Source organism: Papaver somniferum, chromosome 3 (assembly GCF_003573695.1).
Source record: "Papaver somniferum cultivar HN1 chromosome 3, ASM357369v1, whole genome shotgun sequence".
Classification (NCBI taxonomy): domain Eukaryota; kingdom Viridiplantae; phylum Streptophyta; class Magnoliopsida; order Ranunculales; family Papaveraceae; genus Papaver; species Papaver somniferum.
Window position 1 is genome coordinate 4,844,952 of NC_039360.1, and position 19,822 is coordinate 4,864,773.

Consider the following 19,822-nt stretch of genomic DNA (forward strand, 5'->3'; position numbering starts at 1 on the left):
AAGTTTGGGTTGTATTTTAACTCAAGAGAGCCAGGAAAGAAGAATTTCTTACATCCCCTCTTTTCTCTGTCCAAGAGATGTTGTTGCTGTGGTTGATTGTGACAGTAAATGATGATGAATGAGTCTAGTTTATAATTTCTGGAAGAAGTGGAGTTATTGGGCTGTGTTGAATGTGAAATTGCAGGAATTGAAGAGCTGAAGGAGATGGTTTCTCAACATACAACAACACCATCAGGTAGCGTATATCAACTGTTCGACAGAAAAGATGAACCACCATCTTATTACCACCTAGTTCGCAGCTGTTACAATGGTTGCTGCTATGGGCATTGTTGATTATCTGGGTCGTGTAAGAAGAGGAGAAGAAACAAATGTTGTTGCAGATGTTTGTGTGGATGCTGTGTGATGTTGCCGTGGGTTTGAAACCAGCAAGATATCGAAGGATACATGTTGACTATGGTGAGGGTTTGGTACAGTTCTGGAAGAGAGAAAAGAAGGAAGAAAAGGGTGCAGAGTGATTCACAAATTTGGTTAGTGCTGTGGAAGATTTGGTCAAGGCTAAACAACGAGAACATAACTAGCTGCAGCTGCTTGACCGCACCATTTCCTTGCTAGTTTGTTGTGCGTTTGTGGGATGAGTACAAGGGTTGTTTGCAGCGGATGTGGCGTTAATTAGAAGCTAGTAGGGTGAGCTAACTTGGGTACCAATTTGTTTCAGCATCGGATAGAGTTTGGGTCCTTGAAAATAGCTAAGAAAGAGTGTAGCTGTCGGCAGTTTTATGAGATGAATGGCTGCAGATTGGTGATGTTTAGTGTTTGTATCGAACAAGGATTGTTGGAGGCGGTTTATGGTGCGACATTACAGGGTTTAGCACATCAAGTTTTGACAGAAGAAACATTATCAACGGCAGCTTGGTTTGCTGCCAGAATTTGACTTGAATCTATGATATTGTATTCTACGTCTGCAACAATGGATATGAGGGTGTGCTTGTTGTCCGAGATTGAAGAGTATGATTTTTGTCGAGATATAGATGGGGAGCTGTGAAGTTGGTGGCTAGTTATGCATGACACGTTGTTATGACTTCATAACATGTCAAGATCAGATTTGGTTTTTAGTCTGTTGGGTGTTGTTTTAAGTTGTGACGTAGCTATGAAAATGGATGCATAACCTGTTATGCATCTAAAAAATTTGTTGCATAACTTGTTATGCAGTCCAGAAAACGGTTGCATAGCACGTTATGCATCAACTTTTTCGTCACTATTGAAACCAACAAAAACAAAGACTGCACAACTTGTCATGCACCTACAATAATATCTGCATAACATGTTATGCAGTCGTGAAAATTGATGCATAACCTGTTATGCATCAGAAAATATGGCTGCATAATGCATTATGCATCGAGAAATTTGTTGCACAATCTTTTATGCATCGAGAAAATAGATGCATAACCTGTTATGCATCCGAAAATATGTTTGCATAATGCATTATGCATCAATTTTTTATGTACGCACTAAAATCAACCAAAACAATGGCTACATAACTTGTTATAGATGCATAACTTTGTTATGCAGTCGAGAAAATGATTGCATAATTCGTTATGCGTCTGCAGATTGTGTTATGCATCTTTTTCGGTGGCTGCATAATGGTTATGTAGTCAGTTTTCGAAATTTTGCCTAAAATGATGATCACCTCCGATTTTTTCGTGAAAAACAAAAATTTAATATTGTTATTTGTACTCGTTGCGTACCTCTCTTAAAAAGATTTCCAACGATATAAAATTTGTAAAATTCCAAGGCGCGGATTTTTAGATATGTTATATCCAAGTTGCGTTGCCAATTATACCCCTGATGCATAACCCGTCATGGGGATACATAATCCGTCATGCATACATTTTTAATAATTTCATATAATTATGGGTGTCACGGTACCTAAAATTAATTGTGGGCCTGAGAATGAGTATATTTTTTTTTGGGTCTCCCCCTAAGTTCCCCGTGTTTCTAAACCTAAAGTGCTTATACTTTTGACTTCGAGTAAGTGCTTATTATTCCTTGTTAGAAGTAATAATAACCTTGAATATAACTTTATAACTTTACTGTTTTTCCAGAGTTCTTCTTCTGCTTCTGCTCAGAGTTTTACTTCTCCTTCAGAAAACAATCGAAATCAGTATCGCCTCTCTTGTCGCCTCGCCTACAAAGATGTTCAAGAAGTAAGCTCTTCCCCTTTTCTAATCCAAAATTTTTCTCAAATTTGAGATGGTTTATTTTTAGGTTTTATATTTTTCTGTTTTTTCCAAATAACAATGTTGTTGTTTTATTTTGATTTTTTAGGTTTTCTCATGAAGATGTATCTGCCCAGAATCAAGTCAAGGCATCTGTACAACGTAGAATCCGACAAAGTATTGCCGATGAGGTATCAATTTCTTTAACAATATAGAATCTGCTGTTGGGGATTTTGATTAATTGTTGGCTTACGATTGTTGTTTGCTGTTGTTGTAGTACCCAGGTCTGGAGACCGTGATGGACGATTTGCTTCCGAAGAAATCACCTCTTGTTGTTGTTAAATGGTTTGATTCCTTTACACAGTACTGGAATAACTTTTGATTCAACTTATGATATGTGTTTAGGGTAGTAGACGCTGTTTATACTGTTGCATTCTTAGAACTTATGTAATTCTCTTTTTGTTTGTGTTTTTAGTCAAAATCATCTGAATCTGGTTGTGGTGAACAACGTGCCATTGTTTTTCAACATTCGGGATGGTCCGTATATGCCTACACTTCGTCTGCTTCATCAATGTATGGTATTCTTTTTCTTGTCTTCGTTTGTTCGAATGCAAGTTCAATTCCTAGGTTTTTTAGAATAAGGGAAAAGTACCTCGGGGATTTCAATGTTATCACTTGTATACCTTTTTGAACATCAGTTGATAGCATTAAGTGGTCGTTGGAAGGTCATTGTTACTGACTAAAGCCCGTGTCGATTTTTTGTAGATCCGGAGATAATGAAAAAGCTACAAGTTGATAGGGGTGCTATTAAGTTTGTCCTTGCTGGTGCAAACATAATGTGTCCAGGCCTTACCTCTCCTGGAGGTGTTTTGGATGATGAAGTGGCGGAAGAAACTCCAGTGGTAAGCGGATTTACTTTTTCACTAAAACTGTTAGATTTTTTTCTTCTGATAGTAGTTTTCTTAGTGATGATATATACTGACTTGTAAAACTATGTCTGCAGGCTATAATGGCTGAAGGGAAGCAACATGCCCTTGCTATTGGCTTTACAAAAATGTCCGCGAAAGACATGTAAGTTATATTCTCCCTTTATTGCTTGGGTACTCCTCTGTTTCAGTTGGTTGTCAAGATGATTAGTAGCCACCTGTTTTACTCCAAAAAGATGAAATCTACTCTTCAACTTGTTGGTTTTGGTGGTAGTTGAAGAGTTCTTTTAATAAAGGCGCAATAAATTTGGGGCCCCTTTACCAGGAAAAGAATCTACACTTGTTGATTAAGTCCTGTGATTGCATTGGCTGCCAACCTTAAAATTCACAGGTTGATACTTTTGAAACAGCCTCCTTAAGGCAGTCAAATGGGAAAAAGTGTTTTTTTCTTCGATTCCGCTTACTTCAGGATAGGCATAGTTGTTTCCTAACCATTGTTGCTTTGCTGTAACAGAAAAGCAATCAACAAAGGTATTGGCGTGGACAATATGCATTATCTCAATGATGGCCTTTGGAAGGTGTGTCACCCTCACCCTCACTCTTAACTCTGTTAATCAACCAGAAGAATATGAATTCCGTCGGTCAGGAAGTCAAACTATATCATGCAATTAAAGTGAGGAATATTTGTTTTTCAGATGGAGCGGTTGGATTGAAAATGAACAAGGAGCAACTGTAGCAATTATGAGAGTTGTATGGTTATGCCAGGTAGTTGTAAGTTGTTACATCTTAGTACATGTTGATGTCGCTTTCTTTTGTGGGTCATCAAAGATTTTCTTACTGCTTACAAAATATAGGGATCAAATATAACTGGCTTGATTTTGTCTTTATATTTATAGACAAGTTGAACGAAAATATGAAAAAAAGAAAAGAAGAAATTTGCTACTAATACTGGGTCATTGATTGTGCCATATTTCTTAATATTTGTTAGTATTTATGCATCTAAGCACAGACTCCTCCTTGCGTACATGAAAGAGAAAGACACGAGACCTGTATATATACACATGAAATGGTACTTAACTCACTTAACTGACTACAAATAGACATGCAAACAATTGTCGAACCATTAGTCTATAAGTATAGCTTGCTGAAACAATAATGCTTAAGATAGGAAAGAAAACTCAAAACTGGAAAAAAGTAATCCGTATGTATTCTTATGTAGGTATAAAAAGTTAAGTTTAGCAAAAGTGATTAGTTCCTAGCTTAAGAAATAGAAGCCAATTTTATTAGTATGTTGTGTTGTGGGTTCTTATATCTGTATGCCTGCTTTTCGTATTAGATGCCCACTTCTTTGTAAAAGTCAGCGTCTTCCCCTGATTTTATCAATCGATCTTCGTCTGTGAATTCATCTCCCCCAACTAAGTCTTTGGCCTTTAGTGACTCTTCATCCCAGTTTGTCTTCCAGATCTCAGTTATCACAGAGAGGGCACAAGCAATTTCAGCTGCTAAAAGCCCATAACAAAGTCCCGGAAACCCTAATTCCCATATAAAAGCTGAAAGTATTGCCACAGGCGTGCCGACCAAGTAAAAGGAGTAGAAGTTGATTGTAGCACCAATGCCGGGCCTAGCACTTCCTCTAAGAACACCACAGCCTGTTGTTTGTGGGCAATTTGCAAGCTCGCAAAGTCCAATTATTGGTAAAACTTTCATAGTTAATTCTAGGACCTCGGCATCTTTAGTGAACACCTTACCCCAAGCCCTAGCCCCCAGCTTTGTCCATGAGAATCCTAGTACTGAGACTAAAACCGCCATTACCATGGAAACCATGGTTGCCAAACGTGCTTTATGAGGCCTACCTGCTCCTAGCTCACTCCCAACACGTGTTGAAACTGAGGCACTCAGGGAGCTGGGAAATGTATACATGAGAGAGGTGGTTTGAATAACAATAGCCGAAGTTGCCAATGTTACATTTGGTTTGTGAAAATAACCAGCAAGAACTGTCATGATTTCGTACCACCACCACTCCATACAGACAGCTAGGCAACTAGGTATAGCTAGTCTAAGCAAAGTTCCCCATTCATCCCCTGCTCCAAGTGAAGTAGTAGTCATTGACGGGGACAGTTTTAGTGGTGTATAGAGCGAAGATTCTGCAGCATTTTGGTGAGTAAAAAACATGTAACATAGAAGGAAGATGAGAGTGTTGAAACTAGTTATAAACGTAGCCACTGCTATGCCAGGAATGCCAAGATGAAGGGTGAAGGCTAGGAAAATGGTAATGGGAAGGTGTAGAATAACTGCAAGCAAAGTGAACCACATTAAAGGCCATGGTGTACCTTTGCTGCGAAGATAAATTCGTAAAGGTTGCAGAAGACAGTTTGCGAAGAGATCAGGTAGAACAAACTGGCAGTAGAGGCTTGCAACTCGAGTTATGTCAGGGTTCTGATTCAGGAGAAGCATGAGAGGTTCAAGGTTAACCCAAAGAAGTCCGATGGGGATGGAAACAAACAAGAGGAGTAAAGTTGTTCTTTGTAGTGTTAGAGTCAGTAAAGGAAAGTTTTTTGAACCAAAAGCTTGGCTGCAAACAGGATCCATCCCCAGAGCAAGGCCAGAAATAATGGAGTACCCAGTGATGTTAGTGAACCCAATGGCCAACGAACCTCCGGCAAGCTCAAGTTCACCTAGTCTTCCCATGCAGACAACTGAGATCATGCTTCTGAGATAACCCACTAGACCCATAGCTGTGATTGGAAAGGCTATGTCCTGCAGTTTCTTTAACTCCTCCAAACCCTACAAACAGATGACAAGTATAAGATGAGTGAGAATAATAATAATGGATGCTGTGATTAGCAACTTGTTATTTGGTAGTTAAGTTTTATACCTCTGACATTGTCGGATACTTTTGATTTTGATTTCCTGCACCCATCTTAGATAGGGATAGAGAGAGTAGATAAATCTTTAGTAAAGAGAGAATATAGAGAGAGTAGATAAAGATTTAGTGAAGAGAGATAAAGAAAGATTTGAGTGAATCTAGTACTGAACCTGGCAGATTTTATAGGAGGAATTGGGATTGTAGGTACAGTGGTGGGGTTTGTTATACATACCATCAAATACTTTGAATAGTACAGCGATTTAAACGAAATTTTCGCTCTGCAAATGCATGTGTTATTTTATACTCTCGATGTGAAAAAATAACGGAAGGTGCTTTCTTTGTGTAATAGGGGTTTCTTTGTGTAGAAGTAGGTATCCTGTTATATGCATGTTTGTTCTTCTTATTCTTGTTTTTGTTGTTCCTTTAGACATATACGATAAAATGACAGTGTAAATGTTTAAACTAGTCATGGAAACCCAAATTAATAAGTTTCAGTACAGAAAAATATTGAAGATTATTTGGATATTCTACTCTTGTGGATTTTATTTTCATCCTGCACATCTTCATACCTTCCATTTTGTATGTTATTACTAGCATGCCTTGTTCTGCGCAGAACATTATTATACGATCACTGTGTGATTATTACATAGTTGAAAATTAGATATACAAAACCTAACATGTGCGTTAGCTAATCACATTAATGATGAAAATAATATCTAGCTTAACTGCAACAATTATTTCTCCATATCTTCTGTCATATTATTCTTCGATCGTAATTCACGGACTTACTTGACGTTGACATGAAATTTGTTATAGTGGTTGTGCCCCATGCTACTGTATCAAGATAAGAAGTGCGTTCTGTAATTGTAAACTTGATGCAGTATCAAGGAACCTTGAGGAAGAAGCCAAGCCGTTCACTGTAACTACCATTTTCTATATCCAACGAACTAAGTTTCTTGTTGATCTGTTGCACTAGACAACTACTTTGCATGTTCTAACGCATGTTCTGACTCTTCGTACAGTTGTGGGATGTCACGAATTGATTTGTTATCATTGTGTTGCTCAGGTCCCTCTACAAGTAATCCATGTCAACATCTCCTTTTAACACATCTATTAAGTTCACACAATGCCATCTAACCTAACCTAGGACCCCGAAAATGAGATAGAATGCACTTCAGTCACTATCTCTAATTCTATCATTATCTATCACCTTTCAATTAGTGTTAGATATTACAGCTTAGCCATTGAAATGACTTACCTTTCCTTTTATTGGTATAAGATTATACTGCTCTCTTTTAGGGTTCTATACTTCCATTTACCTGAGTAACAGCAGCAGCATTAGGTAATGAGTGTAGAAAGTATCAGCTGAAACCCCACCAATAATGTATGTCAGAATCTAATCATCCTTCCGCTAAAGTTTTAAGGAAGTAATTAGCACTCGAATTATGTTGAGATGGGTCTTTTCTTTTCATGTTCCCCACAGAAAAGATGGATCATTATTGCTAATTCTTTTGTTTATTAGGTTGTTAGATTTTGATATCTGATGAAAAGTTAGGGTAAAACATGAGGACCACCTGTCACGAGGAAAATAGAATATCAGTAGAGAATTTCCACTATAACTGTACAGAATATCCATCTTAGTTTTTGCAATATAAGATATGTCAACTCATGACATCTTCAAAGGGATGATTACGGGTTCGAGTCCGTTAGCAGGTTCCAAAGAGATTTCTCTCCCCCCTTGTTGGTGACATTGGTTTTAGACTGAAGTCTTTATTGTGATTGTTGGATACTCAGTTTTCCTAACCTTTCCCGTCATGGAAGGAAAACCACAAATGAAGATCTCTGTTGTGATTATATGTGAGCAATCGTAATAATGGTGGTTAAGTAAAGCCAACATGTTCGTGGGTTCGATGTAGGTAAACAGTATGCTATAACAGACGCCATCATGACCCGCTGACAGGCCACCCAGTAAGGCAAACAGGAGTTTGAAATTCGAAACCTTATGATTCACGGTTTAGGATTTTCTTTTGTTACAACCCACATATAGTTTGCAGACTTGCAGTATTTGTAAGCAACAGTTCTTAACAGACCGTTGAGAGAACGACACCGAAGCACCCTGAAAAGAAGTAGAAGATCAGTCATGGGTATCAATGGGTCTGGTTCCGCTCTGTTATCATTGGAATCGGGTTGGACTTTTCAGAGCTCCGTCTGATCTAGTGAAAAATGAAGATGCCAAAGCTTGTCATTATTAGGCCGACCGAGCGAAGCGAGGGATGATTCTATATATGGTGATTTTGTGTCTGAAGCATGATTTTTTTTCCAATTTGACACAAAAAGATTGGATTTGTTTGGTGTTGGTAATCAAAATTTAGTTTCCCATTTGAAATAGCGCGACTGCCCTTTCATGATCGTTTTGGTTGGGTACCTGAAAAGACCACTATGCCCTGAAAAACCATTTCCTTTATAGTCCTCACTCCACATCTCAATTTCTTTTCGCCACGTTTCAGGAAAAATGATACTTTCGTCATGTTTCAGGAAAAGTGATATTTTCGTCCCGTTTTAGAAAAATTGATATTTTCGTCCCGTTTTAGGAAAAGTGATACTTTCGCTCCGTTTCAGAAAAAGATATTTTCTCCGTTTCAGAAAAATTGTACTTTCGCCCGTTTCAGAAAAAGTAATACTTTCGCTATGTTTCAGAAAAAGTGATATTTTGCTATGTTTCAAAAAAAAAAACGATGCTTTTGTCCCGTTTCAGAAAAAGTGATGCTTTCGCCCCGTTTCAGAAAAAGTGGTACGTTCGCTCCGTTTTAGAAAAAATGATACTTTACCCCCGTTTCAAAAAAAGTGACACTTTCGCCCGTTTCAGAAAAGTGATAATTTCGCTCTATTTAAAAAAATGATATTTTGCTTCGTTTCAGAAAAAGTGACACTTTCGCCTCGTTTCAGAAAAAGTGTTACTTTCGCCCCGTTTCAGAAAAAGTGATACTTTCGCCCCCGTTTCAGAAAAAGTGATACTTTCGCCCCCGTTTCAGAATAAGTGATACTTTCATCCCCGTTTCAGAATAAGTGATACTTTCGCGTCGTTTCAGAAAAAAAGATATTTTCACAGTTTCATTTTTGCCTAGAGCCATGGTTGGCCAACTCTTGGCTCCGCCCCTGATGTCATCTAAACCACTATAACTGTAGAATATTTATTTTACATGGGGATCTCTAACTCATTTCAATATGATTGGAATCGTCTGACTCATCTGGACCTGATTCCATGTGTTTATTTTTGAGTTAGATCCGACTCAAAAATAAACGAGTCAGTGGAATGGTCCCATGAGTCAGGGGCCTTTAATTCCATGCTTAAACGGGTCCGAGTCAGGGATCAAGTCTGAGTAAGATTACGAGTCAGATTGATCCTGTTTTGAGGCATACTGATTTTTTTCGAGGCATACCAAATGGTGACAAAATAGGGTCACTAGATAAAAAAGACCATCACCCCTTATCCACCCATTTTTAATAATAACAAGTATACCCTTATTTAATTAGTTCTAATAATAATAACTAAATGTTAATGATTATGATTAATTAGTAATGTGAATTCATTGATTAAGTTAAGTTGCTAATGTTATATTAGTAGAGAAATCAAATTTTTTGAGAGAGGAAGGAGAAAAAAAAGGAAAACTAGGTTTTTGAGATTATTGTGATTCAAAATGGGTGATTCCAAAAGACGAAGGAGTATTTTTTTTTTTGCTTCTATTCTTCAAAAAAATTGAATGTTTACAAAAATTTTTAGAATTCAACATTAGGTTCGACTGCTATTTTGGAAGCAGAACTTGGCGCGATGAACAGTTCGGCTCATAGTCTACAGCCGAACCTTAGGGTTTTGTAAATATATGTGTGGTTCGGCTGATTCGTACTGCTATAGATTTCAGCCGAACCTCCTGGTTTAATGAAAATGGCGAGTTTCAGAGAAATGTTCGGCTAACTTATGTTCAGCCGAACCTTGTAGTGCAACTTCCAAAAAAACTTAAGTTATCAGAAGGTTCGGCTGAACACATAGCGAAGTCGAATCAAACGCGCTTTAATGAATTCAATAACTTAGCCAAGTCAAAGGTTCGGCTGAAAACCTAGCACAGTCGAATTAGCCGAACATAATGTTTCCTTAAACTATAGCTTATGTTCGGCTTAAAATTGATATTCCTAAATCAGCCGAACTGATCTTCTGAAAAACAAAAAACGAAGAACAAAGCTAGGTTCGGCTCTAATTTCTCAGCCGAACCCCCTTTTGAAAACATTAATTTCATCTAAGAAATCCTATTTTATCGATCAAACGATGTAAAAACAATGAAAAATAAGATGGGTTTGTAAGAAATATCTTCTAATATACTGGGAGAGTAATCGAGATTTGGATTTTGCCTTCCAACGTCGCTCAATTGGATTAACTCTTTACTTTTGTTGAGAACTTGCTTGATTTGTATGGTTAATCGGCGATGAAAAGAAATTTCAACGTTTATGCAGGGAATAGTTCGGCTGCGGGAGATGAGAAGAAGAAAGATTGAACTGATTTTGATTAGTTTTAGTTTAGGTTTTTAATTTAGGTGAAGGGTAACCTAGTAATTTCATCACGGCTAGGACACCCCTTATAAGCATATTTTAGATGGTATCATCATTTAGTATGCCTCAAAAAATATCAGTATGCCTCAAAACAGGTTTCGTCAGATTTGAGTCAAACTAAAAAAACAAACAGTGTGCCATCTAACTAGTGCCGACTTAGGGGAGTCAGATCCAGACACCGAGTCGATCTAATTCGTGACCTCTTTAAAAGAATGATTATATAGGACCCAAGTTCTGGTAGCTGCTCTCGTAGAAACGTGTCCATTGTGATTGCTAGATACTCGATTTTTCTGGCCTTTCCCGACAGATAAGAAAAACAACAAAAGGAAGGTGCCTTTTGTGATATATGATCAATCATAATAACGGTGGTTAAGCAGAGGCAACGTGTTCATGAGTTCGATGCAGTAGTTTTCACTTAACAGTATGCTGCAACAGACGTTCCTGACTTGATGACAGCCAGTGAAGCAAACATGACTGCAAATCCAGTGGTACAACATAACACCCTGTCTTGTAATTGCACTTTCCTTTCTTCATATCTTACATGTGCACCTGTTTCATATTGACCTACTGTTTGATAAGGTTAGTATGAATAGCTGAGTTTCGGAAACTAGAACCTACTTGTCTCAAAATGAGTTTGAGAAATCAAAAACTGCTAAATTGTAGTTGGTGAAAATCTCAATGTCAGTCCGTAAAATAAACCATAATACTCATTGCCAGTTAAGCTCATTAAGCAACTGTAATTTCACAATTGACTGGCACTGCCTAACAAGTAATTACCACAAGTCAGCTTGTACACTGGCAGGACTACACCATTTTGCAACATACACGAAAATTATACAATCACTTGGCAAACAAAATTATCTGTTTCATTTTGTATCCACTGCACTGCTGCAAGGAGAGCTTTCCATCTGCATCAAAGTGGGAAGAACCCCAACAAGATCCTTCTTAGAGTTCTCTCTTGTGGTACAAAGAAATATAACAAACCCAAATTATAGATTCTATTTAACTAGAAAATTCTTGCAGACGCTGCCATCTAAAGCGATGAAACTTAATCCATATAAAGACATCTTGTTGTGCTTCATACTTCAACTCAGACTTCACACATTAAGCTTGTTGGTTAAACTTCAACATTAAGCCTAAGATAATCTCTAACAAGTTGGTTAGGATAAGAAAAGGCAATTGATGTAATCCTAAGGGAATTAGAAGTCATCTAGTTCTAAGAAAAGGAAAGACATGTAATAAGGTAATAGGACTAGGAAAAGGAATTCATAGTTCTATATATATATATGATCACCAAAGTTGTGGTTGATCATATGAGCAAGATTAGAGCTTGTGTTTAGTTTTGAGAGATTTTCTAAACATCAATAAAGAGAGTAGTCTTTATATAAGCTAAGTTTCATCTTGCAGTTGCCATTAATTGGTATCAGAGCTTGTCTACACCGAGCCATGGGAGACGAGAGCACCATCATACATGCAAAACAGTTCACGCCACCATCAATACAAGTTCCAATCCTCAACGCCACAAACTACACAGTATGGGCCATGAGAATGAAGGTACTGATGAAAATCTACAAAGTTTGGGAAACAATTGATCCTGGTACATTGGACCCAGACAAAAACAATGTTGCCATTGGATTACTCTTTCAAGCAATACCAGAATGTCTTGTTCTACAAGTTGGTGAACATGAAACTTCAAAGAAAATTTGGGATGCAATAATGACACGTAATCTCGGAGCTGATCGAGTTAAAGAAGCCCGTCTGCAAACCTTAATGTCTGAATTTGAAAGAGTGAAGATGAAAGAAACTGATACTATTGATAGCTTTGCAGGAAAGCTATCATAGATAGCCTCAAAAGCTGCGTCACTTGGACAATCCATTGATGAAGATAAACTGGTAAAGAAGTTTCTCAATAGTTTACCAAGATCCAAGTATATTCATATCATAGCTTCTCTCGAACAAGTCTTAGATTTAAAGAAGACTAGCTATGAAGATATAATTGGAAGATTGACACCATATGAAGAAAGAATCCTTGATGAAGAAAACAATGGAAAAACTCAAGGAAAACTCTTGTACACAAACTCTTACCAACAAAACTCTACGACAAGAGGAAGAGGTCGTGGAAGAGGTGGTAGAGGAAACAGAGGCCGAGGAAGGGGATGAAGGTTTAACTCACAAGATAGAATAACAAGTCAGAATGATCAAAACCAAGGGAAAGAAAAAGAAGGATAGATCAAACATTATTTGTTACAGATGTGATAAACCAGGACACTTCTCCTCTGTATGCCCTGAAAGAATACAAAAGATGGAAGAAGCAAACAAGAATGAAACAAGGGAAGCAGATACATCTCTTTTCATGCACGAAGTTGTATTATTAAACGAAGGGAAACTAATACCAAAGAACTACTAATCAAAGGATGGAGAAGAAGGAATCTGGTATTTAGATAATGGAGCCAGCAATCACATGACTGAGATTGAAGGGAAAGGATCAATCCTATTTCAAAGCAAGAACGGAGAACAGAAGCTCGTCACAAACATCTACTACATTCCGAACTTAAAGAGCAACATCCTGAGTCTAGGACAAGCTACAGAAGTTGGATGTGATGTTAGAATGCGACAAGATTATCTAACAGTTCATGACCCAAGTGGAAGACTTTTAGTTAGAGTCTCACGCTCACAGAATAGACTCTACAAGATAAGTCTCATGATTGGAAGGCCATTATGTCTGAATATGAGACTGGAAGATCAGACATGGAAGTGGCACGCAAGGTTAGGACACATAAGTTTCAGAACCTTAGAAACTAATGATGGACCAAGTAGGGATCCATGAATGTTTCACATGAGATGGGGTCAAGTAATTGATGAAGGCGAAGGACCCATAATCATCAATACCAATGGAAACAATGATGTTAATCAAGAAGAAGAAGAGAATAATGAAAACACTGAGAATAACGAAGAAGTAGAAGAAGAAGAGATCGATGAAATAACTCAACCCATTCCACTGCAAAAATCAACAAGACAGATACAAAAGCCACAATACCTGGAGGATTATGTTCTTCAAGCTGCAGAAGAATGTGAGATTATGCTACTTTCTGTTAATGATGAACCAAGGAATTTTCAGGAAGCAAAGGTCTCGACTAAATGGACACAAGCATGTAGAGAAGAAATTATTTCAATCAACAGAAACAAGACTTGGTTTCTAGTTGATAATACAGGTGGGGTAAAAGTGATTGGTCTTAAGTGGATCTTCAAGGTTAAAAGAAATGCTGATGAAACTACTAACAAATATAAGGCAAGACTTGTAGCTAAGGGATACATTCAAGAATCAAGCATAGACTTTGATGAAGTTTTCGCACCAGTTGCTAGACTAGAGACAATTCGTCTCTTAATAGCAGAAGCTGCATCAAACTCATGGGAAATTCACCACTTAGACGTTAAGACAGCATTCTTACATGGTGAATTGCGAGAAGATGTGTATGTTGAACAACCAGAAGGTTTTGAAGTAAAAGGACAAGAGAATAAGGTTTATAAGTTATCAAAAGCTCTATATGGTCTAAGACAAGCTCCTCGAACCTGGAATACAAAGTTAGATCAAATCTTAAGAGAAATCAGATTTGTTAAGTGCTCTAAAGAAACATCAGTATACAGAAGAGAAGAAAAGGGAACACTTCTTGTGATTGCAGTCTATGTAGATGATCTATTTTTGACTGGAAACTCCCTTAAGGTGATCAATGAGTTCAAGAGAGAAATGTCATCAAAGTTTGAGATGTCAGACCTCGGAAAACTCACTTATTACCTTGGCATAGAAGTCCATCAAGGAGTAGATGGGATTCAGATTAAACAAGAAGCTTATGCAAGGAGAATTCTGAAAGAAGCAGGACTTGAAACTTGTAATCCAACTAAGATACCAATGGAGTTTGGACTTAAAGTTTCAAAGGCACAAGAAGAAGCTGAGATTGATCCAACGAGTTATAGAAGAAATGTTGGATTCCTTAGATACTTGTTACACACAAGACCAGACTTGGCTTTCTCTGTGGGAGTAGCAAGCCGTTATATGCAGAGTCCACGCAAGTCTCATGGTGATGTAATAAAGCAGATATTGAGATATCTAAGAGGAAAATCAGCTGTGGATTGAAGTATGGTCGAGGAGGATCAAAAGGAATTGTTGGGTATAGTGACAGCAGTCATAATATTGACCAAGATGATGGAAAAGGTACGACAAGTCATATCTTCTACCTAGGAGATGCACCTATCACATGGTGCTCACAGAAGCAAGACACAATAGCTCTGTCATCATGCGAAGATGAGTTCATGGCCGCAACAGAAGCAGGTAAACAATCAATATGGCTTCAAGAACTGTTGGGTGAAATCAAAGGAAGAGAACCTGAAAAAGTTCTCATCACGATTGATAATAAGTCTACAATTGCACTCACTAAAAATCCAGTGTTTCATGGGAAGACGAAACACATTCACAAAAGGTATCATTTCATACGAGAATGTATCGAGAAGGAGATCATTAACGTAGAACACATACCAGGAACTGAGCAGAAAGCAGATATATTGACAAAGGCATTAGCTCGGATCAATTTTGAAGAAATGAGACAACTGATTGGAGTACAAGATATGTCACGGGTAAGGTTGAAGCTTAACGGGGAGAATGTTGGTTAAACTTCAAAATTAAGCCTAAGATAATCTCTAACAAGTTGGTTAGGATAAGAAAAGGCAATTGATGTAATCCTAACGGAATTAGAAGTCATCTAGTTCTAAGAAAAGGAAAGACATGTAATAAGGTAATAGGACTAGGAAAAGGAATTCATAGTTATACATATATATGATCACCAAAGTTGTGGTTGATCATATGAGCAAGATTAGAGCTTGTGTTTAGTTTTGAGAGATTTTCTAAACATCAATAAAGAGAATAGTCTTTATATAAGCTAAGTTTCATCTTGCAGTTGCCATTAAAGCTTTCCTTCTCAGATGCCCTGAGATCCTCACATTGCCTGCAAAAATAAAGTAGCAATAGCAAACAGTCCATATTAGTAAAAAGGTAATAGTACAAGGGACATTGCGGGGCGTAAAAAAGAAATCCGTTCTTTTCTAATCGTCCCAGAAGTTTAAATAGTGCTTGAAAGGAAAATATTTACTTTCTGACAGTACGCCAAATTGGCTATGTGGTGTGGGATGAAAGTAGTCTTAGCTCGTTCCAACCAATTGTTAGAGAAATACAAGTAGAGCTGCTTACCAATGTGCAATAATTGGGAGCATAAAAGTCTCGAGATAACGGAGAGTTTCATGAAGTTCAAGGTTTGTGACGTACTTCCACAATCCATAAACCCCTGACTGTCATGAGACTTCCGAACTAAATCTGCCATATATATCTGTGAAGAGAACATGTAACAGAAATGATAAGACAAAAGGGTTTCCTGCAAAAACACTCAATCCTCCACCACCATAACAAGGCTTCCTAACTCTCTTAGTTTAGGAATTTTACCATAAAACTCGATGACTATAGTGCAAATATGCAATAAAGAAGTCTTACATGAGTTATGTTGAGTATTTGTCATATACCCAGTATAGTATTGGATTGCCTATATCGTACTCAAGGGGGTAGGTAGTTGTTGTTGGTATTTAACTTAGAAGTGGGTGTCTTTATCAATTTTGATGATTGGGTTAGATGTAAACATCTGGTGGCATTGTAACCGTAGATGCTAGGTTCCCTTTCTATCTTTATAAGATAATCGAGTCTGTAAGAGAAACTCAAGCAAATTATTAATCAGAACTTTGTTCTTAGGCGGTGTTCTTTTGAACTCAGAGAGGTTTATCCTCAATTTATCACCCAACCTTGTCATTGTACATCAGCTACATGACAATCGGTATCAGAGCCGTTTCGATCCATGGGGAGTATTTCGTATCTAGTTAGGGAGAAACTATTTAACCCTGGTAAAGAATTTCCACTTGTGAATGAGTTATTTTCCCTTGTTGGTGATTTTGAAAACTATTTTGGTAGAAATACTTCTTGTGTAATGGTTAGCACTAAGTTCACATTCAAGGATGCTTACTATGACAAATTCGCTTCTGAGCTAATTGCGGAGCTTAGGTACAGTTTCCTTTTGATATCCGAATGTTCAAATGTGTCCTTGTTTTTGTTAATGAAAGGGATAGTTGTGAAAATAGCGAGCTGTTTGAACAACGGCCTCAACAACGCCATATTCCCTGGACATTTGTGATTCTTCAGTTGCCAAGACAACCCGACTATGGCAATGAAAAAAAAACTGTTTCATCAGTTGCTTGTTGGTTTTACATTATGTGTTGCTAGGGTATTCACTTATGGCTATTTCATTCTTAATGTGGGTTCAAGTTCATTGGTCTACTACACTGAAAAATTTGTTCACGAGATTCTTAGTGAGCATGGATTGGAATCAGATTCATTGTTTTGTGCTCCAATTCTATGCACGTGGGTTAAAATGGGTGATTTTGGTGATAACAGTAAGATGCTTGCTGAATTGTCGGCGAGCAATAAATTTTTCTTTCTCTTATTGGCTAGAGTGGTGAGCTTGAAGAAGGCTCGTCCATGGTCTATTCAAGTGCTTGCAATTAAAGGAGCAGAAATTTTTTTCTTACAGCTCACATATGCAGTATATGAATGTCACAATTCTCCTCCTTGTTACGACTATATGGTTAAAGATGGTGACATTGAGACTGGTGGTTATCTGTTTATGAATATGTCGCAGTACTCTCCATTACTTACTTCTGAAAATTTTTGGAGGTTTCTGATTCAAGAGGAAGTTATGATGACAGTTGCGCATTCGAGTTGGAGTTATCTGCACAAGTCTTGTCGTGTTGGGATCCAAGTTACATACTTACTGATGTTAGTGGACTTTTTGAGATGGAAATACAAATGGTACTCTACAGGTTTATGGAATGCTTCAAATGCGAGTTTGACCAATTCAGTTCTCATGTGGATTATGGAAACTCAGCTCATGCCCAAGTGGATTCAAATCCTATGTGTGAGGCTGCTGGTGGAGTACTGGATATGGAAGTTCAAATTGGTTCCACCTGATTTGTGGAGTGTGGGAAATGTTAGCTGGATTGATACCAGTTTTATTTCACTTGTGTGCTTAGCCGTAAACTGGAATTATAGAAGCCATTTGTTCTGCAAAGCTGAGGTCCATCATCAAGTTGCAGCAACCACTATGAGATTATCAAGTTGGCACTCAGATGATGCGATTCGACTTGTCAGTATAGGTTTGTTGTTCTTAACTTCATCCCTTACTAAAATTACGTTAACAACACGCTTTTCAAACACCACGGTATATTTACTGGGAGTATCTAGTCCAACTGTTCTGAGCACAACTAACTACTTAAATGAGATAGTGGAACTTCAAATTGCATTATGGTTGGCTGTCTCCTCGAGATGGAAACTTAAAGCAAATGGTGCTATTAATCTCCCTTGTGTTGTGAAGATCTGTAGCCAAGTGCAAGGGGTGATGCTATGCCTGCATATCAAGCTGGGAGTTGTGCAGATTATGGACCTGTTTTCTGTTGGGAAGCAAACCCAAACAGGTTTAGCTCCATGGTTAATTTTTAAAGGAGGAACTACTACCTTATTTAGTCACTGTACCTTGCAGTTAAGTGGTCAAATTTCAGCAACTCTTGGAAGGAGTTGGTTGTTCTTGACAAGTTTATGGAGTACATGGAATACTAGTGATATTATATGGCCTTTCACTGACTTACCTGGAACATCTGTTTCTTTTGGTTATGTCATTTGTTGTTTGATAGAGGTAAAAAGATTGACAGGGGAGTGATGACATCTGCAGCAACTGGTGATGCTAAACTCAATTGTGCGATGACAAGGATTTCTACTCGGGTTAGAAATGTACATGGGTTTACACCAAGGGATTTTTTCACTGAGGTTTATGTTGTTACTTCTATTTGGCTAGGATATGCAATGATTGGTACAGTAAGTAGGGCAGTTCATTTACACCTGGGAAAAGTTGACTACAGACAACTAAAGGACTTTTGTGCTACTCAAGGCAAGATAACAGTGCCACGAGGGACAGAAATTGCAGTATCCATCAGGCTAGTTCCTCAAGGAAGGACTGGAACTTTTCAAGCAGTTTTCCTTATTCACTGTGACAAGGAAGAGGACATGCAAATCCTTAGTTCTACATTAGCTGGAGTGCGCTCCTTGGATGGTGGGAAGTACAAACTATTAGTGACACGCTGCAGTTTGGACCGTGAGGAAGAGTTCTCGATGCCAGCCATTTCATATGCGCCTGTGTTATGCATTTTCGCATCAAGCTAATTCTTGCAGGATATTCTGCAACACTTGCCAATTCAACTCTTCATCCTTGAGGACAAGGATGTTTTGAAGGAGGGTGGAATGTCATATACCCAGTATAGTATTGGAGTGCCCATATCGTACTCAAGGGGGTAGTTAGTTGTTGGTATTTAGCTTAGAAGTGGGTGTCTTTATCAATTGTGATGATTGGGTTAGATGTAAACATCTGGTGGCATTGTAGCCGTAGATGCTAGGTTTTGTTTCTATCTTTATGAGCTAATCGAGTCTGTAAGAGAAACTCAAGCAAATTATTAATCAGAACTTTGTTCTTAGGCTGTGTTCTTTTGAACTCAGAGAGGTTTATCCTCAATTTATCACCCAACCTTGTCATTGTACATCAGGTATATGACAGTATCACTGTAAAGAAGCTCCTCAATTGTAGGATCAGAATCTCGCAACAATTATATCTCAGCGAAGTTAACAATGGTATTGCACAAAAGTGTCGCCGAACAATTTCAGAAACGACATCAACAAGGATCATGAGGAAGATGTGATAGTCTCTCGAAAATTAGAAAGCTTGCGAAGTCAACATTTGTAAGGTTGCGAGAATGTCGCAAACCATATCCGAAAATAAAGCACAGATTAGCTGTCATCCACTATGAATTTCCCTTATAAATAGTCATTCGAGTTGTAAAGGAAGGAGAGATATTTTTTGAGTGAGAGATAAGTAAATAGGAGAGACAAAGTTGAGAGCAGAGATCATTCTTGATTTCTTTATTTTCCTTGTAAGAATATTCAGAAATTAATCAATAAAATTAAGAGTGTAAACCTAAAAATAGGCTGATCAACGATAAAATCATACGAGGGGTGTATTGTAGGATTTCCTGCAACTACATAATGGCGCTAGAAACAGGGATTGAAGATCGAAAGTTGA

At 37.8% G+C, this 19,822-nt stretch overlaps 2 protein-coding genes across 2 annotated transcripts; one reads left to right on the forward strand and one right to left on the reverse strand.

Annotated features, from left to right (window-relative positions):
- The first annotated feature begins 2,062 nt into the window (after nucleotides 1–2,062).
- Nucleotides 2,063–4,088, forward strand: LOC113355193 (malignant T-cell-amplified sequence 1 homolog). Its single transcript, XM_026597980.1, has 8 exons — nucleotides 2,063–2,204; nucleotides 2,326–2,407; nucleotides 2,494–2,561; nucleotides 2,692–2,789; nucleotides 2,982–3,118; nucleotides 3,220–3,287; nucleotides 3,657–3,720; nucleotides 3,838–4,088. Exons 1-8 carry the CDS (start codon nucleotides 2,194–2,196, stop codon nucleotides 3,853–3,855), a joined length of 546 nt encoding a protein of 181 aa, XP_026453765.1. The 5' UTR covers nucleotides 2,063–2,193; the 3' UTR covers nucleotides 3,856–4,088.
- An 80-nt stretch (nucleotides 4,089–4,168) lies between these two features.
- Nucleotides 4,169–6,169, reverse strand: LOC113355192 (protein DETOXIFICATION 55-like). The gene is made up of 2 exons (XM_026597979.1): nucleotides 6,018–6,169; nucleotides 4,169–5,926 (listed from the first exon to the last, which is right to left on the reverse strand). Exons 1-2 carry the CDS (start codon nucleotides 6,060–6,062, stop codon nucleotides 4,475–4,477), a joined length of 1,497 nt encoding a protein of 498 aa, XP_026453764.1. The 5' UTR covers nucleotides 6,063–6,169; the 3' UTR covers nucleotides 4,169–4,474.
- Nucleotides 6,170–19,822: the final 13,653 nt, after the last annotated feature.

Coding starts and splice junctions, on each gene's coding strand:
- LOC113355193 (XM_026597980.1), top strand. Junction 2,408..2,493: donor GACAAAGTATTGCCGATGAG/GTATCAATTTCT, acceptor CTGTTGTTGTAG/TACCCAGGTCTGGAGACCGT. Junction 3,119..3,219: donor TGGCGGAAGAAACTCCAGTG/GTAAGCGGATTT, acceptor CTATGTCTGCAG/GCTATAATGGCTGAAGGGAA.
- LOC113355192 (XM_026597979.1), bottom strand. CDS start 6,062: ATGGGTGCAGGAAATCAAAATCAAAAGTATCCGACAATGTCAGAG. Junction 5,927..6,017: donor AGTATCCGACAATGTCAGAG/GTATAAAACTTA, acceptor ATCTGTTTGTAG/GGTTTGGAGGAGTTAAAGAA.